The 25,705-nt window shown below is 48.0% G+C and overlaps 1 protein-coding gene across 1 annotated transcript in view; it reads right to left on the bottom strand.

The window, feature by feature from the left end:
- Nucleotides 1–25,705, bottom strand: part of FCHSD2 (FCH and double SH3 domains 2) — a 220,112-nt gene that overhangs the window by 32,273 nt on the left and 162,134 nt on the right. The window contains exons 11-13 of the mRNA XM_048494752.1: nt 14,600–14,716; nt 13,345–13,449; nt 3,707–3,868 (exon numbers count right to left, since the gene is read on the bottom strand). Of these exons, the coding sequence (XP_048350709.1) occupies nt 3,707–3,868; nt 13,345–13,449; nt 14,600–14,716 (384 nt within the window). The remainder of the gene's footprint in view (nt 1–3,706; nt 3,869–13,344; nt 13,450–14,599; nt 14,717–25,705) is intronic.

Here is a 25,705-nt window from a genome sequence, read left to right as displayed (position 1 = left end):
TTTGCCATCTTATCTGAGAAGCTGGCAAACGTAAAGGTTGAAGGCAGACAACACATTTGCAGTTAAAAAACAACAACCCAACGTTCCATTTGGGAAGAAAGAATCTAAGGGTCAAAAGAAGGACTACCAGCACGTTTGGATAATCAAGTATACTTTATAGCAATGAAAACACTGAACTCCTTAATGACATAGCTTTCGACACATTACGGCGTATGAACTGTTGCCAAAATCCTTTGCCTTTAAGCCAAATAATTCCTGAAAATGTTACATGGGTCTAAAGTAGGGGACCTTCCCTCCCCCCACCCCAATAATCCCCAATTATTTCCACTGGAAATTTAACGTTCCTGGACTTTTTCATGCAGTACATTTGGAAATGAGTGAAATGCGTTGTAAAACAAGCCCCTCCCCACCGTAAAAAAAAAACACCTATTTCATAGAATTTTCTCCTCTGGAAAAACTGAAAAGTCCTCTGAGTTTTTTCACGATGTGCATTTTGAGGGCGAAGGACCTTGCCTTAAAGAAGCAGTTTTTGTTCATTCTGGGACAGGAAAAAAAAATCCATACGAGTTTTCTTCCAGCGCTTTCTCAATTTTTCCAATAGTTCCATCAGAAAAATTGAAAGAAGAATCTTGGGACACAACACCCCCACCCCCACCCCAATATTTCCGTCCTGTTTCCTCTGGGCCTTCACAGCTCTAGCTGTGCCTCTTTCTCTTCTCTCCACTCCTCTGGGCTGTAAGAATTGTGATGTCCCATTTAAAGAAGAAGAGAAGAAGAAGAGTTTGGATTTACATCCCCCCTTTCTCTCCTGTAGGAGACTCAAAGGGGCTGACAATCTCCTTGCCCTTCCCCCCCCCCCCACAACAAACACCCTGTGAGGTGGGTGGGGCCGAGAGAGCTCCGAGAAGCTGTGACTCGCCCAAGGTCACCCAGCTGGCGTGTGTGGGAGTGCACAGGCTAATCTGAATTCCCCAGATAAGCCTCCACAGCTCAGGCGGCAGAGCTGGGAATCAAACCCGGTTCCTCCAGATTAGATACACGAGCTCTTAACCTCCTACGCCACTGCTGCTCCTAAACGCTCTAAACATGTGCTAAACAGATACCCACAGACCCAGAAGGTGACTAAACTGCGAAGAATTTTGTTGTCATGAGGAACCAGCCAACTGCCCGGCTATTTCGACAGGCATCAGCGAAAGAACGTTCCTGCAAACCAAAGCAGCTTACAGAGGAACCCAAAACAAAATCCAGACAAATGAAATGTCACACAGACTATAAAGCTCCAGCCTTCTGGGCTGGCTCTGGATCTACTGGCTTGGTTCACCCAGGGCCACGAGATGTGAGACGAGGGCGAAGGGCCCTTTGGCACTGGACTTTGGCTCGTGCCCTTGGTCCCGTGCATGGCAACAGCGCATTGGTACAAGAGGCCCTGAGTCTGACTGGGACCACATTCTGGGGGCTTACGCTGATCCCACTGCGCCATTTTCTCAACAAGAAAAGGCCCTGCAGGGTTGTTTGGGGAGAGGAAAATGGCAGGCCGGATGTTTCAGAAACATAAATAGTCCCGGCTAGTTTAGCCCCGAAGGATGACAAAGCGGTTAACAGCACGAGAAGTGGGGACGGAACCGATGCGTGGAGCGGTCCCTCCTTTTTTGTCTCCCGGCTGAACTCCTATTCCCTACAACCCTTAATATCTTGTTTTTCGAGTAATTGCAAAACCTGACCCCTCCGCTGAACACAGCGGGTTCGTAATCCAATTAACATGGTTGCGGCTTAAGCGTTTCTACTTCTGCGGTCTGAAGAATTTTAATTTAATCCACAAACATCTGCCTGGGAAGGTAGCGGCCTTAAAATGCGGGTTTCTAAAAAGTCCTGTCCGAAGGCGAGTGCGCCAGCGTTCGTTAACGATGCATGAACCTGCAGATGCTTTGTCATGAATCTCATTTATGGCTTTGTTCCCAACTTACCGTGAAAACCGGGTCCCCCCCCCCCCCCGAACCACGAACCCAGGCGTCACCCGCTCGCACCCTGCACCTTGTGAAGGACTGTTCTGGTGACAACACTTCAGGCACAAGGAATAGTTTTAGGCAGCTGCAAGATTCTTTATATTTATATTGACTGTTTTATTGGTTTTAGATGTTGTATTTTTAATGGGGGGGCGGGGTGAGTGTAGTGGAATTAGTTAGGTTGTACTGAGTTTCCCTCCTGTTCTGATGTTTATTATTCTTGGTAGTGTGTTACTGTATCATTGTAAAGTTTACTGAGCTAGCATTAGGTATAGTTAGTTTTCAGTTTAGCTTAGGTTTAGTTTAGTGATTTGATACTGTATTTAGATTAGTCACTAGGCTAGACTTTTTATACCAACGTGGCTGTAGGTTATTTGGGGGTTAGCTCTTAGGTCATTATGTTTCCTGTAGTTATGCTACAGAAGGGGAAAGCTGCTATCTATGCTTATTGTTTATTTATGCTGATTATGTTTGTTGTTATGAGTACTGCTGCTTTATAACATGTTACAATTATTGACGTTCTTGCTGTTTATAATGCTATGTTTATTGATTCAGTGTTTATTGATGCTATATTTATTGATGGGTTGTTGTTTGATGATATGACTATTGATGTTTGTCATTATGCAGTTGTTGTTCACCGCCCTGAGCCCTTCGGAGGAGGGCGGCATATAAATCTAATAATACAATAATACAATACAATCTGTAGCTGTTTATTTCTGAAGTAGAGGTGTGCGTAACTCTGGCATTTTAAACATTCAGATCAACTTATCCCTTTACTGTTATGTTTTTTAAAATCCTGAACACACAACTTGGGCCTGATTAGCGTTATATGTATAATGCAAGTCATTCCCAAGGTGTCTGAGCTCTGACTGTTGGGAATGGATTCAACAGTTAAGACATAAAACTGTCTCTCTAACACGAGTGTTGCAAAGGCGTGGCATCTTTAGACAAAGACAATCAGATTCTTTATACTTCTCATCTCAAGGGATGAAAATTTGCATTTAGCGAAGTGCTGAATAAATTCCCGCGATGAACGCAGCCCAAATGTGTTAGGAATTAATTACAGACACACCGTACCAGCTCAACTTTGGCGTCTTTTCCGTTACTGGTTCCCTACTCTTGTTTGATTTAGTATAGGCATCCATAGCTATACTGAAACGATTATGCTTTTAAGGTTACCCTGGTAACAATTATTCATTCTTCTTAAAATGCAGCACTTAATGCAGTCTGTACATTCCAGGCTGGATCCGGGACTAAAATTCCACTTGCACTAGACCAGGGGTAGGGAACCTGCGGCTCTCCAGATGTTCAGGAACTACAATTCCCATCAGCCCCTACCATCATGGCCAATTGGCCATGCTGACAGAGGCTGATGGGAATTGTAGTTCCTGAACATCTGGAGAGCAGCAGGTTCCCTACCCCTGCACTAGACAGACTGCAGAAATGGAAATGCAAGTTAAAAAGACCACAGGTGACGCGTGCATTATGTGCTAAACTGAACTTATTTTATCCCTTCGGGTACAAGAACTTGAGCGACCAATTTCTGGGTACTGTGATGTACAGGGAAGAAAGCTCTAGGGGTCACACGAGTTCTTGCGTTTTAACTCTGTTTATGCTTTTGTTCGTGCATCTCGACACCCGGCGCAAAGGCCGCGGGTTCAAAGGCAAACGAGAAGTCCCCAGTTGCAAAGCCAAAACTGTACCAGGTGCGACGAGCCGTTGTTGGTGACCGACGGGAGGCTGGCCCACCGCTCGTTCTCCAGCTCCTCCATCACTTGATTCATTGCGCTCTTCAGCCACGTGTCCACCGAAACGCCGATCTGCTTCAGGAGGTCAAGTCGAGCTTCGGCTTTCAGCTTTATTATCTACAGTGACAAAAAAAGGAACATCTTTATTGTAACCTTCCACAGCCCAGATCAACAGTTGTTGATTTATTTATGATGTTCAGGCCCTCTGGGTATGAGGGTGGCAGCAGCAGCCACGGCAATAGGACCCTCCTCTGGATCAAGAATATTCATCCTTAGCCTGATACCTCTACTAAACAAAAAGAGACAGGCTTTCCAGAGCTCCGTTTAACATGATTGCCCTGTGGGATCATAAGAACATAAGAACAAGCCAGCTGGATCAGACCAGAGTCCATCTAGTCCAGCTCTCTGCTACTCGCAGTGGCCCACCAGGTGCCTTTGGGAGCTCACCTGCAGGATGTGAAAGCCATGGCCTTCTTCTTCTGCTTCTGCTCCTGAGCACCTGGTCTGCTAAGGCATTTGCAATCTCAGATCAAAGAGGATCAAGATTGGTAGCCATAAATCGACTTCTCCTCCATAAATCTGTCCAAGCCCCTTTTAAAGCTATCCAGGTTAGTGGCCATCACCACCTCGTGTGAATTCTGGATGTTTACTTTGCTTACTTGTCGTAACTTCTTCCCTTGCTCTATGTTACAAGGAAGGTTCTGAAAAATCGACCTGCAAGAGCGGAAATGTCCTCATTGTATCACAGCGATTCAAACCGTGGAACATATATTGCTCGACTGCCCCAAACACGAGGGATCTAGGACCAGACTTTTTGCTCTTTGTCCTGTAATCTTTAATGAATACTCTGCTGTGGGGAAGATTACGTTTCTACTAAACAATCCCGCCTCCGAGACTTTAACTTTTGTAGCTAGGTTCCTTATAGAAACTTTGAAATGATTACCTGCGATGGTTCTCATATATGGGATACTTGCTTGGACAATGTTGGCTGTTATATGGATTCTATGCCTAATAAAGGTTTATCCATCCATCCATCCATCCATCCATCCATCCATCCATCCATCCATCCATCCATCCATCCATCCATCCATCCATCCATCCATCCATCCATCCATCCATCCACCCACCCACCCACCCACCCACCCACCCACCCACCCACCCACCCACCCACCCACCCACCCACCCACCCATCCATCCATCCATCCATCCATCCATCCATCCATCCATCCATCCATCCATCCATCCATCCATCCATCCATCCATCCATCCATCCATCCATCCATCCATCCATCCATCCATCCATCCATCCATCCATCCATCCATCCATCCATCCATCCATCCATCCATCCATCCATCCATCCATCCATCCATCCATCCATCCATCCATCCATCCATCCATCCATCCATCCATCCATCCATCCATCCATCCATCTGTGCTTACTCTGAAGATAAAGCAGCATCAGGTTAAAAGGAGCACCTGATAAAGTACAAGATCTATTTTTGGGAGGGAAAGCCTCCGGAAAAGGAAAACCACAAGTTAAATCAGTGAAACAACAGAAGCACACGGCTCCTATTTCCTAAGAGATGTGAAGACCTTAGACCTCTTTTTCTTCCAATGACCATTTTTTTTGGCGAGTGCGCAGCAATTACCTGGATTTCCCCCAAAGCTAAAATGACTAAACTGGGGCTACTGAACTTCGGTCGTATCCCGAGAAGACGAGACTCACTGGAAAAGATAATAATGCCTGAAAAAGTTGAAGGCAGCAGGGAAAGAGGAAGGCCCAACATGAGATGGTTGGACTCTCTCAAGGAGCCACACAGCCCTCTGTTTGCAAGATCTGAGCACGGCAGTCAACGACTGGAAGTTTCGGAGGTCATCATAGGTTGGGAGGAACTCGACAGCACGTAACACACACACAGTAATTACTTGCAGGGTATTTCACTAAAACTAAGGCGGTTCCCGCACAGCCAAGGGAGAGACCCTGCATCGGCATTAATCATGCCGATGCAGGCTCTGGGGCCGTTCACACAAACGGCCCCATGGGATGCGCAGATGTGGGAGCAAGCTCAGCACAGCCACCTATTCCCTTCCCCGGCCCCAAATGCCTCGTTACCTTCTGCTGGCAGCCGCGTCACTCTATCGTCGCTCTGAGGAGGGAAGGGGATACGCCCCCATGGCCACAGTGACGGCTGAAGCACTGGAGACCAGGGGGCGTGTCCCCTTCCCTCCTCAGAGCGACGATAGAGCGACACGGCTGCCAGCAGAAGGTAACGAGGCATTTGGGGCCGGGGAGGGAAAAACGCCGGCTTCCACTCGCTGCTGTTCGCATGGGAGCGGATGGAAACCGGCGTTTGCATGAAAACTCGCTCCCCAAGCGAGTTTTGAATACACCGTTTTGTCGGGCACAGAGAGCTGCTGCATCGATTTGGCAGTGGTGCCTGTGTGAAGGGTCCCCGCCAAAACGGTGTTTTACTGGGCTGAAGCCGTTGCTTTCAGCCCATGCAGAAACCGCCAAAGAGAAGGAAAAGGCAAAAGACTTCTGTAAATTAAGGCATGACTATAGGTTTTTGAAAAAAGCTCTTCCCGCTAGCTCTCTATGATCAGTCTCTATGGCAACCATGGGTCCAGCTTGGTCTTCCAACTGACCTGGACCGAAACTGAGTTGAAAGAAGCAGGGCCTTTGTTGTGTTGGCTCCAAGTCTTCAACTGAAGTGTCAGACAGTTCTTTTAGGAAAGGACGGAAGGCACATTTTCAGAAACTGCTTTCTGGTTTTCTCTGTTCAGGCAGTGTTTTATCCCTTTCAGGCCACTTTGAGTTTGTGGGAAAATAGCTTTGAGCCACCCGCGTCAGGGATAAACACATGCTCCTCCGCTATTTAAACCACAAGATGCTGTCGGGAATGTTTTATAGGTGGCTTCCATAATGGCCACAGTATTATGGCAACAGTGGAGTCAGATTTCTAATTTTAGACTTTTTTGTGTTACTGGTAACATGACTCTGCTCAACATTCCTGGGAACTAATTTACTAGTGGAAAAAGATCTGAAAACATTCTATTAAATCTGAACTTCAGTTTGTGCGTTTGCCTACGTCAAGTGGAAAGCAAAGTACCTCATGGAACATTACGCCATTTTTGTCTTGGCTGTGTTATGTGACAATTGTATGACTGGTACCCCTCCCCCCCCCCCCCCCCCCCCAATCAGGAAATTAAAGGACAGCCACAAAGAACTGTAATCTGTAGGTGCAGCAGATATGAGAGATTTTTTTACAAGCATTTCCATGTCCAAATAATGACTTATCCTGCTAGACAGGGGGCAACTCTGATGAAGACAGGGTTGCACTTACCTGTAGCTGATGTTCATCAAGGTCTTTATTAGTATTACTATTTCTTATTTATTTGACTTCGTATGCTGCCCCTCCCCTGTTAGGCAGCTCACTACCTTTTTCATCTTCTGTGCGTCCCCACACTGGGACTGCTCAGATGCAGGTCAGCCTCTGGTAAAGGTCTAGAGCTTCAGCACTAGAGGGCGCTATTGTGGACGTTGGTCTCGCGGGCGGTCCCTCTCTTAACGGCTACCTGGTCAATGGCTGGACGCCCTCCGCCCTCAGTTCCACCTCAGGCACCACAAGAACCTTTCCACAGAACTCGTGGCGGGGTAGGAGGGACCTACGATAAGCCACTCATCCAAAGAAGGATGTATGGTGCATGCCAGCTTCCTCAAGGGTGCCATCCATGGTGCCGCAGGCAGTACAAAAGGCGACACTGCACATTGGTAAACTTTCCCTTCAGATGTAAAACCTAAGCACTTCCTGTCTTGCTAAAGAACGGCAACATGAAAATAAGCATCTTTCACACCCAACACAGTGAACCACAACAAACTCTTTAGTAACTGTATGACCGAACACAACGAAACCATCCTGAATTCCGTAACCCGCATATACTTGCTTAACTCTTTCAAATCTACAATGGGCCTACTGCCCCTATGTTAGTTATCCACCAGAAAGAACCTAGAACAGAAGCCCTTCAGAATGTCAGGGCACTGTACTTTTTCAAGAGACCCTTTAGAACGTAAGAACACAAGAAAGAGCCTGCTGGATCAGACCAGAGTCCATCTAGTCCAGCACTCTGCTACTCGCAGTGGCCCACCAGGTGTCTTTGGGAGCTCACCTGCAGGAGGTGAAAGCAATGGCCTTCTGTGGCTGCTGCTCCTGAACACCTGGTCTGTTAAGGCATTTGAAATCTCAGATCAAGGAGGATCAAGACTGGTAGCCATAGATCGACTTCTCCTCCATAAATCTGTCCAAGCCCTTTTTAAAGCTAATAAGGTCATCTCTTCAGCCCCTAACTGGGGCAAACAATTATTAACAGCTAACTTAACATTTATTAAAGGAGGCTGAGCCTTAAATTTTAACCTATGTCCCACTTCAACAATCTGCATCACCCAGGAATCTTGAGTTATATCAACCCAAGCACTGTAAGACACAGCCAATCTCTCCAAAAACTCCCGGGATTGGTCTCCCTGAATGTGGGATATTCAGAAATCTGGTTTCCCTTGTCTCTGACCCTTGCCCTTTTGTCCTTGGCCAGTCTTAGGCCTAGAGGGACCCTGCTTCTTTCTATTACAATAAGCCAAAAGCACAATTACACTGTGTGGCTCACGGCCCAAACAGCTGAATCACTTATAATGTCCAAGAGGAGCACCGAGTGTCCCTTGGAGGAGCAGCAGTGGCGTAGGAGGTTAAGAGCTCGTGTATCTAATTTGGAGGAACCGGGTTTGATTCCCAGCTCTGCCGCCTGAGCTGTGGAGGCTTATCTGGGGAATTCAGATTAGCCTGGGCACTCCCACACACGCCAGCTGGGTGGGTGACCTTGGGCTAGTCACAGCTTCTCGGAGCTCTCTCAGCCCCACCTATCTCACAGGGTGTTTGTTGTGAGAGGGGAAGGGCAAGGAGATTGTAAGCCCCTTTGAGTCTCCTACAGGAGAGAAAGGGGGGGATATAAATCCAAACTACTACTACTACTACTACTCTTCTTCTTCTTCTTCTTCTTCTTCTTCTTCTTCTTCTTCTTCTTCTTCTTCTTCTTCTTCTTCTTCTTCTTCTTCTTCTTCTTCTTCTTCTTCTTCTTCAAGCCAACAGAAAGTAGAGAGTCTTGAGAATAGACTCTCTGGTCTCATATTGCAGTGTTTCTCCAACTACAAACATTCAATACATAAGTGAAGACAGTTTTCATATACACTATGCACAAAATAAACACTGCTTAAACAAACTTGAATCTAATTCCAGAGGTTGTAGAGTTTTACAAACACTCTAATCACTCCTAAAACCACTGAGCTAGTCACCACCCAGGTAATAGCCTGCTCTTGACGGTATTTCCAGGCCTCGTGGTGTCGTATAGTTCTCCCAATGAGTTGCAACGTTTCAAACGGTTCTTCAGCTGTCCCGACGCTCCAAAGGGACGACGCCATCTCCTACCAGTCATAAGAACATAAGAAAGAGCCTGCTGGATCAGACCAGAGTCCATCTAGTCCAGCACTCTGCGACTCGCAGTGGCCCACCAGGTGCCTTTGGGAGCTCACCTGCAGGAGGTGAAAGCAAGGGCCTTCTGCTGCTGCTGCTCCCGAGCACCTGGTCTGCTAAGGCATTGGCAATCTCAGATCAAGGAGGATCAAGATTGGTAGTCATAGATGGACTTCTCCTCCATAAATCTGTCCAAGCCCCTTTTAAAGCTATCCAGGTTAGTGGCCATCACCACCTCCTGCGGGCTGGTTGGAATCTTGCAACTAGCTCAGTGGTTTTAGGAGTGATTTGCGTGTTTGTAAACCACACAACATCTGGACTTAGATTCCAGTTTGTTTGAGTGGTGTTTGTTTTGTACACAGCGTGTCTGAGAACCGTCTTCACTTATGTTTTGAATGTTTGCAGTTAGAGAAGCACTGCAATGTAAGACCAGAGAATCTGCCCTCAAGCCGCTTGGCTTTCTGTTTACTTACAGGGACACTTCGTGTTCCTCTTAGATGTTTACAAGAGATTCAGCTGTTTGGGCTGGGGCCACACAGTGTAATTGTGCTTTTGGCTTATTCTGAGCTACACTGGAAAATCCCCCCCCCCCCCACATTGAGTGTCGCCATGGTCTTTCTATTACTTGTGTATTTATTTTTAGATTTTTACTCCGCCCATCCCCAGAGGGCTCAGGGCGGTAACATCAATAAAACATTTATCCATTTAAACAATACCTTAAAATAATTTTAAAAAGCAGTTAAAAACAGTTAATACACTACACATTCTTAAGCAACCCAAAATGGGACTTAGAGATCCCAATAAACCCCACCGGTAGGCCAAAAAATTGAGGCCAGCCAGTCTGGCCTCCAGAACAAGCCCGGCGGAATTAAGCTCCGTCCTACAGGCTCTGCGGAAGCAACTCAAGTCCCGCAGGGCCCTGATCTCAGTCGGAAACCTATTTCACCAGGTAGGGGCCAGGACTGAAAAGGCCCTGGCCCTTGCTGAGGTCAGCTGGATAAGACTGGTTTCTTCTGTACTGTCCCTGAGGGTATTCCCATTGATATGGTTACCACTAGGGTTGCTGCTACGAAGTTTTTCGCCCCTGCTGTGACAAAGTTGAAGGATGCCCTCCATGTGACTTTGCAGTCTTCCTTTTCTCTTGGATCATATCAGTCTTGGGTGAAAACAAAAGTGTTCCCTTCAAAAGGTATGTCCTCGACTCTCTGCCTTATCTCAAAAATGCTCAACTTTTTCACTGGCACTTAAAAATGCAGATGCCCATTTAAGATGATTTGGTAAAACCTCTTCTTTGCTAAAGGGGCCAGGAATGAAACTCAGAACACAGAGAGTGAATGCACTAACGATTTCCCATAGCCACTTTCTGTGCTTCTGGAGCAACGAAGAATAAAAGGAGAGGAAATCAAACTTCAGAACATTGGACAGTTCTCAAAATGGAGGTGGGTGGGCGAGCGAACTGTGGGGTTCCACAAGGGTCATACTAGATATCAGGAAAGCAGGTCAAAGGGTTGCGAGCGGACTTTAATGTGTAAGGTGATGCACACTGAAACAAACAAAACCTGAGTTTCAAAATACATGTTAACAGGGTGTGAACTGGCTGAGATCTTGCGGTTGCAGCAGACGGCTCAAAGACGTCACCTGGACGTGAGATGGAGGTGAAAGAGGCAAACGCCGTGCTGGGGATTATCAGGAGAGGGACTGAATAGAAAACAGTATAGATCTCTACAGATCTCTAGTGAGACCTCATCAGGAGTACTGTGTGCAGCCCTGGCCACTGTATCACAAAAAAGGACGCTGCAAAGATGGAAAAAGCACAGAAGAAGGCAACCAAGATGATAGAGAGGTTGGAGGACCTTTCGTATGAGGATAGGCCGAAGCGTCTGGGACTTCTCAGTTTAGAAAGGAGACTGAAGGGTGACATAACAGAGGTTCATAAAACACCACCACACACAGGCCTGTATTCAAAGACATGGGACTTGCAGAAGAAACTCCCAATTCCGCCTCCTGAGAATAATCAAGGCAGATAGGCACGCCCACGGGTCCCACCCCCACAATCCAGGTCCCACCCCCACAGACTATTTAACTCTATACATTATAAGAGCACCCTGAGTGGCTTCTGGGAGCTCATTTATTTTTATTTATTTTATTTATAATCAATTGTATATACCGCCCCTCCCCTGAAGGGCTCTGGGCCGTGAACAACACGATAATAACAAACAATAACATTAAAACCCCATTTAAAGCAGCGGATTAAACAAAATTAGAGGCCAACTGCATCATCGAGGGGCTAGGGACAACCAGCAAATTGGCCTCTGTCGAACGCAGAGGCCGCACAGGGACATATGGGGTAAGACGGTCTCGAAAGTACGAAGGTCCCAGGCCACGTAAGGCCTTAAAGGTGAGTACCCACACCTTATGAATGATTTGGAACTCAACCGGGAGCCAATGCAAGCGATGTAACACAGGTTGAATGTGTTCTCTAAAGGCACCACCTGTGAGCACACGCGCCGCTGCATGTTGTTCCAGTTTCAACTTCCGGATCAGGAAGTAGCACCAATGGAAAAGAAGAGGAGTTGGGTGATCCCTTTTGCTCTGTCCCAGATACTAGATGGGCTTTCACATTTTGTGCCCACTGCAGTTTAAATGTTGTGAGGGGCGGCCCTACGCAGAACACACTGCAGTAGTCAGGCTGCAATGTTACTAATGTGGGTGCAGCTGAGATGTGGGGTGTTACCGAGCTGGCCGCTCTTCTAGATGTGCCCTCCAGCTGTATGGAAGCGTGTCCCAGAAGGCGTGCCTGAACACATGCTTGTGAACATGCATGATGCTGCCTTGTCAATCAAGGTTAGTACTGCCTACTCCATCTGGCAGCTGCTCTCCAGGGTCTTGGGTGGAGGTCTTTCCCATCACCTACCGTCTGGTCCTTTTAACTGGAGAGGCTGAGGATTGAACCTGGCTCCTTCTGCATGCAAAACAGATGATCTGCCACTGAGCCACAGCCCTGCCCCTGATCCTTCAGTGGCTGCCAAAATCCACTGAACTTTGTTTCATGAGCACCAGGGAGAAATTAACTTGCAAGAGCAATAACTGTAGTGTGGAGTTTTGGCTAAACATGATTCCTGAACGAGGATGCTGAGGAGTGCGCACAAAGGAACACAGAACTGCCAGCTTGGCTGTGCAGAGCACGGCAAACTTATTTCCGCTACAAATACTCTGGCAACACTCAGTGATTATACAAGTGCCGCTCGAGAGCATGGTCAGGCACTGTTTACAGGTTTTCAAGATGCCACCCCACTAGCGGGTGAGGCTGGCAACCGCCTGTTCATGCACCTTCCCATCCATCCATCCATCCATCCATCCATCCATCCATCCATCCATCCATCCATCCATCCATCCATCCATCCATCCATCCATCCATCCATCCATCCATCCATCCATCCATCCATCCATCCAATTATCCATCCATCCATCCCATCCATCCATCCATCCATCCATCCATCCATCCATCCATCCATCCATCCATCCATCCATCCATCCATCCATCCATCCATCCATCCATCCATCCATCCCATCCATCCATCCATCCATCCATCCATCCATCCATCCATCCATCCATCCATCCATCCATCCATCCATCCATCCATCCATCCATCCATCCATCCATCCATCCATCCATCCATCCAATTCACTCACCCACCCACCCATTCACCCACCCACCCAATTCACTCACTCACTCACTCACTCACTCACTCACTCACTCACTCACTCACTCACTCACTCACTCACTCACTCACTCACTCACTCACTCACTCACTCACTCACTCACTCACTCACTCACTCACTCACTCACTCACTCACTCACCTGCCACCACTGGTACCTTTCAACGTAGTTTGAGGAGCAAAACACAATAAGGAAAAGTTTATGAGTGTTCATTGGGAGGGACAGAGAAATGGCAGCCAGATACACACACTCTCCTTGTCACTTCCAAGTCCCAAAACACACCGTCAGCTTTGGCAAGACGTGCCACCACTTCCACAATTCAAGGCCCGGCTAGGAAGTCCCCCCCTCTTACCTCGGCTTTGCGGATACTCTCTCTGGCTTCGTCTATCTTCTGCTCCAGTTCTGCCCGGCTTTGCTCGGAAGCCACGGGCCCGTGGCACTCTAATTCCTCAAGAGCCTGTCATAAATAGGAAAAGAGGCGGGGGGGACCCAGAGGCGTATCCTTAGTCAATCTGATACGTTTTAAATGCCGCTTATTAAATTACTGAACTGTTCTAGGAGTGGATCCGTGACGTTTATTACTGGCCCTCTTACACTTAGTGGTCCTAAAGTTTCTCCCGACCAACACCCAGTGCAAGATGTTTCAGTATAATTGACTGGTAATCTAAAATGCTTTTTTAAAAAGTCTCTCTCTTGAAGTTCATACAGTGCTCTCAGCCAATTAAATTATACAAACCCTAAAGGGAAAGTTAACAGATCAAGAATTCCAGATGTTGACTGGCGAAGCTAGAAAGTTCTGCTCTCCTTTACACTTTGGAATCCTTCCTGAGATCGGTCGTACGGCTAAGTATTTGCTTCAGCTACCTGAGCCCCGCCAGCTACCCGTGCTAGATGCAATGTGCCCCCTTCCACCACACTACAAGGTCGCCAATTAAAAATCCAGTTTCAGGACATTACTGTTGAACTTCCACAAATAAAACTGGCGGCCAAATTTTGTGTAACGGTATGCGAATCTTGCAGCAGCAGGCAGCATTGATTCAAGGTAGTTAAATCATAGAATCACAGAGTTGAAAGAGACCCCAACTTTTCCATCAAGTTCAAGTCCAACCTCCTGCAATGCAGGAACACACAATCAAAGCACTCCTGACAGATGGCCATCCAGCCTCTCTTTAAAAACCTCCCAAGAAGGAGACTCCACCACCCTCCAAGGGAGTGCATTCCACTGTCGGAAACCTTTGCTGTAAGGAAGTTCTTCCTGATGTTTAGGTGGAATCTCTTTCCCTTCACCTTGAACCCATGACTCCTGGTCCTGGTCTCTGGAGCAGCAGAAAACAAGTTTGCTCCCTCATTGACATGACATCCCTTCAAATATCTAAACATGGCTATCACAAGTCACCTCTTAACTTTCTCTTCACCAAATATAGTCGGGAAATTTGAGGGGGGGGGGAGTGAATATTACAATGTGAAGATTCTAATTAAGGTTATTTATTTTTGTTAAATTTTAAGCAAGTCAAATTTCTAGCAATTCAGTCACCAGAAACCTGTAAGCCTCTCTGCCCTGCCACGGCTAAGTCCCCTGTAAGGCGCGTCCGCTTCAGCTCACCCACCCGTTGGCTGTGGACGATGTTCTTGTGCTCCCGCGCCACTCGCGTGGCCCATTTTCGGGCCTCCTTGTTCAGGCTGTGCTCTTCCGTCGTCCCCGTCTCGGATTCCAGTTGCCGGCTCTGAAAAGCACAAGGACAAGGAAGAGGACGGTGAGGAAAGCCAACGGGTGGGTTTCCCGGCCCCTGATCCCTCCACCCGTGACACCCTCGTTACCCAGATGGCCGACCGGTATTTATTCAGCTCAAATAACCCCAGGCCCTTGGCAAGAGGTTTATCTGAGTTTCCTGTTGTACGGAAATGCACGAGAAAAGCCTGGCTGAGCCATCAGCTCTGTCAAAAAAGCAACAGGGTTTTTTTGGCCCGGGGGGGGGGGGGGGGTCATGAGCAGTAATTTTGCAGTCGCAGGCAATAGTCCCTGAAATCATTTCCCACCACTGAGCAGAACCGACCCATTTGGGAGAGCACCCCCTGCTGGGCGGCCCCTTATCTGTGCAGCACCAATACGGTGACTGCGCAGCCGTGCGGCTTACAGGGGACACTGGTCCCAGGGCAATAACCTCTTCCCACCGGCAGCCTTTATTCAAAAAGTGGGAGCACGTTTTGAATTTTTTTTAAAAGAAGAAGAGCAAGAAGAGTTTGGATTTATATCCCCGCCCCTTTCTCTACTGCAAGGAGACTCAAAGGGGTTTACAAACTCCTTTCCCTTCCCCGCCCCCACAACAAACACACTGTGAGGTGGGTGGGGCTAAGAGAGCTCCGAAGAACTGTGACTAGCCCAAGGTCACCAAGCTGGCGTGTGTGGGAGTGCACAAGCTAATCTGGTCCCCCAGATAAGCCTCCACAGCTCAAGTGAGCAGAGCAGGGAATCAAACCCGGTTCTCCAGATCAGAACCACTATGCTGACTCTCTAAGCTGGACTGAACAGGGAGCAGTGCCATCCAGAACAGAGTTAATCCAGTCTAAACCCACTGGGCTGAGACGGAGTAACCGTTCTGGATTGCATTAGGAAGCTCTTGGGCAAGCAGGCAATTTTGGAGAGGAACCGGCACTGAATGAAATATAAAATGTTTTGATTTCACACTGCATTTCCCCCTCAAAAAAGGTTCTTTACAGTTTTGGAAGCAGCTGCGCAGTAGCAAACAATACAATAAATGCAATTTCAAAGGCATCAGCAAAAGGTACCCAAATGGTTCATGCATCTGTCGCTCACAGCCAAAAAGTTCTCATTTCTTTTTCCTCCCCCCCACCCAGAGACTGAAGCACATGCAATGGTTCTACCCATTCCATTTTCTCACTACAGAATGTTTCTTGCACCGTGGCTCCGATCCCAGGGGTCCGACCAAAGGGGTCAGGCTGGGAAGGGAGGACCGCAGCGCCCGAATGAGCACTTCAATCCAGAGCAAGGGATGGTGGGGGGTGGCCCATGTGATAAGATGGAGATGCATGGATCAGTCACAGCGCTCCAGATGCCAGAAAAGCAAAAGAACCACCAGGACAGAGCGGGTTTCAAAATAATCCCGCTCCGGTTTGAGGCAAAGTAATCAGACATTCCTCCACCATGGACAGACGGCCGGTTTAATCTGTTAAGTCTTTCATTAAGTTATCTGTGTACTTTTGTTGAAGATCAAAAAGAGTATCGCCCTTCTCTCCCTGGTATCCTTCCCTGCAAACATCATTTCTTCATCTCCACTACAGAAGGGAACGTCAAGGAACCCTCAAGAGCGGTTGACTTTTTCGGCCCTGGTTCTACCCTGGTGGAACCTTCTGTCATCCGAGACCAGAGCTTTGTGTGACCTCAACCAGTTCCGTAGCGTCTACAAGACAGAGATGTTCCGCCGGGCTTTTGGTTGAGTCAACCCATATGTCCGATCTATCTCGCTGGCCTCCAAACTTTCTCAGTGTTCCTGTAACCCCTCTTCCCCATCCAGATAGTTAACTATCCAGGACATTTGGATGGGAGATTTTAGGCTACGATATTTGACCAGTTGCCATCATATCGTTTTATTGTGGTTCATTATAATTAGCTAACTAATGTTTTACGTTAATTAATTTTTAAAGCACACGTTTTATTATTTTCTCATTAATATAAAATATAGAAAAAATAGAAAACATAAAAAACGAGATGCAGAAAATGAAGACAAACATACCAAAAAAGCAAGAAAAATCATACAATGAATATAAAGTACTATATTTAAACTTAAAAAAAAAATCAGGGGAGCGTTACTTTCCCTTATTTAAGTACCACACTGACAGACTGACAGCCAAATATATTAACTACAACCACAATATATATTCACTTTGTTGGGAAAAAGTTCAACGGTTAATTTTTTCCATCTAGAAAATAGGCAACATTTATCAAAAGTAAACGTCACTTTTAAAGTTAATTTATTATGATTGTATATGGCCCCTTCCGCACATGCAAAATAATGCGTTTTCAAAGCCCTTTCACAACTGTTTGCAAGTGGATTTTGCCATTCCGCACAGCTTCAAAGAGCACTGAAAGCAGTTTGAAAGTGCATTATTCTGCACGTGCGGAATGAGCCTATGTTAGATGCGTTAAGTATAAGTGTAAGCCGCTCCAAGCCTGGCTTTAGTCAAGAAAGGACGGGGTATCAAATTTAATTAATGAAATAAAATAAGCTACTGGCTTGTATTCTAGTGTCTGTTTTGGACAGTGGGGTGAAGCTTTCGTTCTTTCATGGGATGCCTCGAAGACATGAATCTACCTTCAAATTAATCAGATCCCTGGAACATCATCACATCGAATATGTACTGTAGCTGACAATGGTCTCTTCCTTCACTTTCTATCCGATCCTTTTAACTGGAGATGCTGGGGATCGAACCTGGGACCTTTGGCACACCAAGCAGATGCTCCAGCAGTGCCTCACAGTCCCCTCTGCAGCTCTCCAGGGTCTCAAGCGTAGGTCTTTCACAATACCTATTACCTGACCCTTTCTTAGCTAAAGAAGAACCTGGGACTATCTGCATGCAAAGTACGTGCCCTATCACTGAGTCCCGGCCCCCAGCGGTGTAGGGGAGTGGAAAATGGTGCCCCGGGCAACACCTGTTCCAGGTGCCCCCCCTGCCCCCCATTAACCTTAGCCGGCGGGAGCCTACTGCAGACCACCCATCGGCCTGGCTCCACCAGGCTGCTCCTTCAGTTGGGAGAGCCTCGCCGGCTGAAGGAGCACCTGGCGGGATGGGCCCAAGGGGAGGGCTGTGGGGGGCAATTCTCCGCAGCCCCACGTGACCAGCTGGTGTGTGCCTGGGGACATGTGGGGTCACATGCAGAGGTGGGATCCAGCAGGTTCTCACAGGTTCCCAAGAGTAGGTGACTAATTATTTGTGTGTGCCGAGAGGGGGTTACTAATTGGGTGATTTTGCCACGTGATTTTTGCCTTAGTTACGCCCCTCCTCTCAGCAGTAGCGCGTAGAACTTGAAGCAGTCTAGCAGGAGGTGCACCGGCCTGCGTGACAGCCTGCGCCCGCGTGCATTCGTTTCCAGCCCAAGGACCGGCGCAATGGCTGCGTCCTTGCCACAGCCCCGCCCAGAATGCCCCACCCCCGGAATGCCCGGCCATGCCCCCGTCGTGCCCCGCCCCGCCCCATTGGCGCTACGCCACAGTTTGAATCCCACCACCATGGGAACCTGTTACTAAAATTTTTGGATCCCACCACTGGTCACATGTCCCCGTAAGCACTCCGGCTCTGACGGCCCATCCCTGTTAACAGAAAGTGTGTGCAATTTCTGCCCATTCCCCCTCTGGTCCTGGGGGGGTCAGCAGATCCTCATGAGCTGCACAGAGGTCAAATGTTCAAGGGGACTAAGTGGGCTACGGCGGCAGGGGCAGATGGGAAATCCCACTCCGTTCTGCTTAAAGATCTTGCAGGATTAAAAAAGACATCCAATCTAATCCCTAAGATCACATCTGACGATGACGGCTCTAATCGCCTAAGGCCCTTCGTGAAAAGGCCCCGAACTCTCCCCGCCACAAGAAATTTCCCCACTGTCTAAATATTTGTTCCCGTCACTGAAGGTGCTCTAATCCACAAAAGCTTATGCCACAGGAAGTGCTAATCGTCAATTTTTCAATTTTCCTATGCATCCAGCTTCTCTCCAAACTTGGTAATGAGAGAGGGCACATATCCATTACAGCTTTAATTATTTTACAGCTGCTTACGTTGTGCTGTATGCTGATTTGGGCATCTGGAGGGACAGTCATGAGAGTGTGTAGCGGTTAAGGTGTCAGACTAGGATTTAGATCATCAACAGGGAAATAAAAAAACTCCACTAAAGGCTACACAAAAACACATACTAAAGAAATGTAATAAATGCGAGTTTTAATAATTAGTATCTAAAGCGTAAAGACAGAAACACATATATACAACATTGGCAAGCTAAACAAATGGATTTCACAACTGCTGATATTCTAGAAGTGATCAAATACAATGCATATCCTCAGTTGGAAAAAATAATTGGGACAGGTTTGTACCGTATTTGCTCACCCCAAAGATATGAACAGTTGTGAAATCCACATATTTAGAGTGTAGGCTTTGTGTACGAGTGTTTCCGTCTTTGCAATTTAGATATTAATTTGTTACTGCGCTTGTTATTAAAACTCACATTTATTGCACTTCATATGTTTTTATGTAGCCTTTAGTATAGAAGAAGTAGTAGTATTTGGATTTATACCCTGCCTTTCTCTCCTGTAAGGAGACTCAAGGTGGCTTACAAGCTCCTTTCCCTTCCTCTCCCATCAACAGACACCTTGTGAGGTAGGTGGGGCTGAGTGAGTCCTGAGGGAACTGTGACTAGCCCAAGGTCACCCAGCAGGAATGTAGTAGTGCGGAAACACATCTGGCACTCAGGTGGAGGAGTGGGGAATCAAACCTGGTTTTCTAGATTAGAATCCACCTGTTCTTAACCACTACACCACACTGGCTATAGTGTTTTTTCCTTTGTTGATTATGCCACTGTTTTGTGATTGAACAGACACTAGGATCTAGGAAACCAAGAACTTCTCCTCGGCCCTGTTGAATAACACCTTGTCTGGCTCCCCCAACCCCCCCGGAGAGCCCTGAATGGTGGCAGGGCCCCCTCCTGGTGGCCCTGGCATGGGGCACCCCCTCACAGGAACTAGGAAACTCAGGTTCGAATCCCCACTCATGCCATGGAAACTTGCTGGGGTACCTTGGGGCAATCTCACTCTCTCAGCCTCGACCCTAGCAAGTATTTGCATGGGAAACCATATTTGGAAGTGGAGGCAGGCAATGCGCAAACCCCCTCTGAATGTCTCCTGCCTTGAAAACCCTACAGGACGGCCATACATCAGCTGGGACTTATGGCCAAATAAGATGAAAGGATAGTTTACACGGGAGGTTTTGTACTTGCACGGGAGACGACCACAAACATCCAGGATTGCTAGGCAGAGGCATGTATCTAATCTGGAGGAACCGGGTTTGATTCCCAGCTCTGCCACCTGAGCTGTGGAGGCTTATCTGGGGAATTCAGATTAGCCTGTGCACTCCCACACATGCCAGCTGGGTGACCTTGGGCTAGTCACAGCTTCTCGGAGCTCTCTCAGCCCCACCCACCTCACAGGGTGTTTGTTGTGAGGGGGGAAGGGCAAGGAGATTGTAAGCCCCTTTGAGTCTCCTACAGGAGAGAAAGGGGGGATATAAATCCAAACTACTACTCCTCCTCTCCTCTCCTCTCCTCCCCCTTCTCCTTCTCCTTCCCCTTCCTCCTCCTCCTCTCTTATCTTGAAAACCCTGCAGGGGCCCCATAAGTCAGTACAGATAAATAAATACAAGCTCTTCCCGGAAGAACGCCCCCGCCCAATTCAGCATATTTAAGGGAAAGAGGCCCATTAGCTAACCATTTTCACTGGGTACCACACAGAGGCGTATCTAGGGAAAATGCAGCCCGATGCAAAATCTGAGTTTTCCGCCCCCCACCCCGTATGGGCAGCCGCCCTCCCCCACCACGACTCAACAGCGTTTTATTGCACCAGGTTTTGAAATCAGGACTAGGGCACAGGTGTCAAACTCGCGGCCCTCCTGATGTTATGGACTACAGTTCCCATCCCAGATGTTATGGACTACAGTTCCCATAGGTGTCAAACTCGTGGCCCTCCAGATGTTATGGACTACAGTTCCCATCCCAGATGTTATGGACTACAGTTCCCATAGGTGTCAAACTCGCGGCCCTCCAGATGTTATGGACTACAGTTCCCATCATCCCATGCCAGCATGATGCTGGCAGGGGATGATGGGAACTGTAGTCCATAACATCTGGAGGGCCGCGAGTTTGACACCTATGGACTAGGGGAAGGAGGAGGGACAATTTTCCACGCCCCACATGACAATGGCCACAGCCCAGGGACATTTGACCCTATGTGTCCCCCCTGGGCGGTACGCCTCTGGTACCAGGTTAGATTTTGCTCGGTGCTTTTCTACCAACGTGCTGTTTCCTGCCTCTGTGTGCTGCTGGGGAGATTTCTTCTTCATTCAGGCAACGCAGGGAAGGCCAGCCTCGGCTAGCGAGCCGTCCTGGATGGTGACTGAGCCTCCTTGTTTGCACAGGATAAAGTTCTCCTCCCTTAGCAAACAGTCTGCCCGACCAGAGCTCAAAGCCTGCTTTGCGGGAGCCCATCAGAGGCAAGAATTCCATAAGTTCTTAAAAGTGCCCCCTCCCCCCCAGCCCTTTTTTAGCAAGGGCTTCGGCCCTGATAACTGATACATACTGGACTCCGGCAGGAACACATTTTTGCAGGGACGGTGCCAGCATTTGTCGGGTGGCCTTAGCTCCGACTCAAGCTCATTCCAAGAGGACGAAAACAAGCTCTCCCCCATCTTGGCCGGAGAGGACAAACAAGGAGTCCAAAAGCTGAGCTAATTATAGACTTATTTTTCAGTCGTGCGACTCCTCAGCTTGGGTTACGGTCCAGCCCTTAAAAACAACACAAGCCTCCCCAACTTTTAAAGGGCAACGCTTTGCTCAGGGGTGTCCAACTCTGGTGCCCCAGATGTTCATGGATTACGATTCCAATCAGCCCCTGCTGGCATGGCCTGAGGTTGATCTGAGGTTGCAAATGCCTTCGCAGACCAGGCGCTCAGGAGCAGCAGCAGCAGCAGCAGCAGGCCATTGCTTTCACATCGTGCATGTGAGCTCCCAAAGGCACCTGGTGGGCCACTGCGAGTAGCAGTGTGCTGGACTAGATGGATTCTGGTCTGATCCAGCAGGCTCGTTCTTATGTTCTTAAGGCCATTGCTTTCACCTCCTGCATGTGAGCTCCCAAAGGCACCTGGTGGGCCACTGCAAGTAGCAGAGTGCTGGACTCTGGTCTGATCCAGCAGGCTCTTTCTTGTGTTCTTATGTTCTTACAGTATCCTCTGAGGGCAACTTGCTAAACTAGACATCCATGGTTGTGGTGGGCTTTCCAGGCTGCGTGGCCGTGGTCTGGTAGATCTTGTTCCTAACGTTTCGCTTGCATCTGCGGCTGGCCAATGTTCAAGCTATGCTCTTTCATGTGAAAACAGAAGCTAAAATTACCATCGCGAGATGCTGGAAGTCAGCAAGTCCCCCAGTGGAAAAACAGGTCATGAAACGTAAAGAAACCTTTTCGGGAAGCAAGCTGACATTCTTAAAAAGAGGGAAGGATATAGCTCAACTGACTGAATAGAGGTCGGCAAACCTTTTCCCCCCAAGAGTTGCCCTACAGACAGAGGTGGGATCCAACAGGTTCTCACAGGTTCCCAAGAGTAGGTTACTAATTGTTTGTGTGTGCCAAGAGGGGGTTACTCATTGGTGATTTTGCCACGTGATTTTTGCCTTAGTTATGCCCCTCCTCTCAGCAGTAGCGCCCAGAACTTGAAGCAGTCTAGCAGGAGGTGCACCGGCATGCGTGGCAGCCTGCGCCTGGGTGCATTCGTTTCCAGCCCAAGGACTGGCACAGCGGCTGCGTCCTTGCCACAGCCCCGCCCAGGAATGCCCCACCCCCAGAATGCCCGGCCATGCCCCCGTCGTGCCCCGCCCAGCCCCATTGGCGCTACGCCACAATTTGAATCCCACCACCATGGGAACCTGTTACTAAAATGTTTGGATCCCACCACTGCCTACAGATATAATTGAGGGGAGTATAAAGGTTTCGGTTGAGCGTTATTTCACATTCTTCTGTTAATTTACTGTATTTCTGTTTGTGCGTAATATTAGCGAAGTTAGAGTTCTATAAAAAGAACAAGAAATATGTATCCACACGCAAGTGCAAGCCGCGACTCTACATACAGTTGAATGGGTCCCTTATTTTCTCCTCTGAATGTTGCTTTGGGGCACGGGAAATGCTCAGATTATGAGCGCTCACGGAGAGTTTTTATAGCAGTCAGGAGAATGACCAGCTGGCTGATCCTCCCGACAGAAAACCTTACTGCGTGCCAGCTACTGCGCAAAGCGTGCCAAGTGAAGTCTTAGCCAATGCTCAACAGACAGAACTAAAAGCTTCTATGTCAGTTCGGCGCAGCAAGAGCCACGCCTTATGTCCAAACTCCTGTTGATACATTGGGGAGAAATGTACAATTTGTGGATGCTTTTCCCTCTTGTTTGGGATCTGACCTTTTTTAAATGGCTCTTTTTGGGGGGCGTTCTCGGACTCTCGCTGTATCTCTTTTGCCGAGATTCCTCCGAGGGAGGATCCTGTCGAATAATGTATTCTCCTGTTAACAGTGCGGGCACGCACATGCGTGCGCGCGCACAGCGAAAATGTCCACAAAGGCGCCCAACAATTCCTCGTTCTGTGTAAACGAGCCAACTTTCACAGCAGCTGGGTTGGAAATGCAGCCGTTCTCCCAGGCAGCATGCTGCGTGTAAATAGAAACAGAAGAAAGGTTCTTGTTATAGCGTCCCAAGTGCTGGGCAGGAGGGGAGAGGAGGAAAGAGCATCTTTGAAAGAGACCTGGCACATAACTACAGACTCCTTGATTGTCTGAGGATGACAGCAAAGGAGAGAGAGAGAAAAAACCTCACTTCCAATTACAGTGTTCACAGCCTTCTGGGTCTCACAGAATGAGGCGACTCAGAGCCACATAGAAAATAACTAGCTTTTGTTAAAGGCGTTACTTTTGTGCTCTTATCTATTCACCACCTTCCTGGGAATGCCGAAAAACCTAAAAAGGAAACCGGGATATGAAGAAGAACGGCACCAACTCAAATGTTTTTCATTCGCCCGCTGCGTCGCTCCGAGACTTAAAGCAGCGGGCTCTTCGACTTTTCCAGACCTGGAACCCAGGTTTGGTCTTTAACTGTACAGGGTTTTATGTATTGTCGAAGGCTTTCACGGCCGGAATCACTGGGGTGCTGTGTGGTTTCCGGGCTGTATGGCCGTGTTCTAGCAGCATTCTGACGTTTCGCCTGCATCTGTGGCTGGCATCTTCAGAGGATCGAAGATGCAGGTGAAACGTCAGGACGAGAATGCTGCTAGAACGGCCATACAGCCTGGAAACCACACAGCACCCCACTGTACAGGGTTTTATTTAACTCCCCACAATAATCCTATTAAAAAAATATATCTGTAACTTTAAAATAAAAAAGATTGCAGCAATGTTACTTGTGCGGTTACTTGAGCTGAGATGTGATGTGAACAACCGGTTCTAGATCCATGGCTCAGAGAAACATAAACCCCGTAATGCAGAGAAGCATTAACCCCCTAGACCTGCTGGATCAGACCAGCGAGAGGATCCATCAAGTCCGGCATCCATCTCTCAGAGAGGCCAACCGTTTCTATGGAGGGCCAACAGTAGGCACAGAGGCTGAGGCCTTCCCCCGATAAGAACCTCAGAAGAACCCTGCTGGATCAGACCAGGGAAGGTCCATCAAGTCCAGCATCCTGTCTCAGACAGTGGCCAACATTTCCTCTGGAGGGACAACAGCAGAGGATAGAGGCCAAGGTCTTCTCCTGACACTGGGACTCAGAGGTTTTGCTGTCTCTAAATGTGGAACATAAGAAGAGACATGCTGATCAGACCAGGGGTCATAAGAACGTAAGAACGAGGCTGCTGGATCAGACCAGAGTCCATCTTAGTCTCAGCTCTGCTACTGCGCGGTGAGGCTCCATCAGGGTGCCTTGTTAGGGAGCCTTCATCACGTGCAGGGAGGAGTGAAAGCAAGGGCTCTCCTGCACTGCTGCACCTTGCTGCTCCTGGGAAGCACCCCTGCCCCTGGTCTGCTAAGGTCCATCTAGGCAGGTGTCTGGTCTCACACAGGGGCCAACCAGTTCCTCTGCAGGGACCACAACAGGGTATGGAGGTTGAGGACTTTCCCTGATAAGAAGAGTTTTGCTGGATCAGACCAGTGAGAGCCTGTCTAGTCCAGGATCCTGTCTCACAGTGGCCAACGAGTTCCTCCAGAGGTCCAACATCAGGGCACAGAGGCCAAGGCCTTCTCCTGATAAGAACCTCAGAAGAGCCCCGCTGGATCCGAAAAGTAGCCCATCTTGTCTAATGTCCAATTTTCAAAGTCTCCCTACACCTTCACTCCTACCATGTTTCCCCGAATATAAGACAGTGTCTTATATTAATTTTTGCTCCCAAAGATGTGCTATGTCTTATTTTCAGGGGATGTCTTATTTGTCTGTGTTCTGTTCGTCGGGCATGCTTCCAAACAAAAACTTTGCTACGTCTTACTTTTGGGGGATGCCTTATATTTCACACGTCAGCAAAACCTCGACTACGTCTTATTTTCTGGGGATGTCTTATATTCGGGGAAACAGGGTAGCATGTGTTGTATTAAATGAACTATTCTTTGGAAACTGGCTTAACCTTTAAAAAGGACTATTTCAAATACTTTTCATTTCACTTTGCTTCTTGAGTGTGAGTGTGAGTGTGTGAGTGAGAGTGTGTGTGTGTGTGTGTGTGTGTGTGTGTGTGTAAAGGGGTTCCTCATAATCAAAACGTTAGACAGAGAAGCAATTAAGATGGGGGGGGGGGGAGAATCCCAAAAGGTCTTCTTTGTTTAAGCCCATAGATCAAAAAGTGGACAGGGGAGCTCAAAGGATACACACAAGGTCATCTTAAGTCAGCAAAGAACAACACATGGACACATGGGGTGGTGCGAA

This window comes from Sphaerodactylus townsendi, linkage group LG04 (assembly GCF_021028975.2).
Source record: "Sphaerodactylus townsendi isolate TG3544 linkage group LG04, MPM_Stown_v2.3, whole genome shotgun sequence".
Lineage (NCBI taxonomy): Eukaryota > Metazoa > Chordata > Lepidosauria > Squamata > Sphaerodactylidae > Sphaerodactylus > Sphaerodactylus townsendi.
Note: the sequence above shows the minus strand (reverse complement) of the source record. Positions and strands in the feature narration are given on the sequence as shown.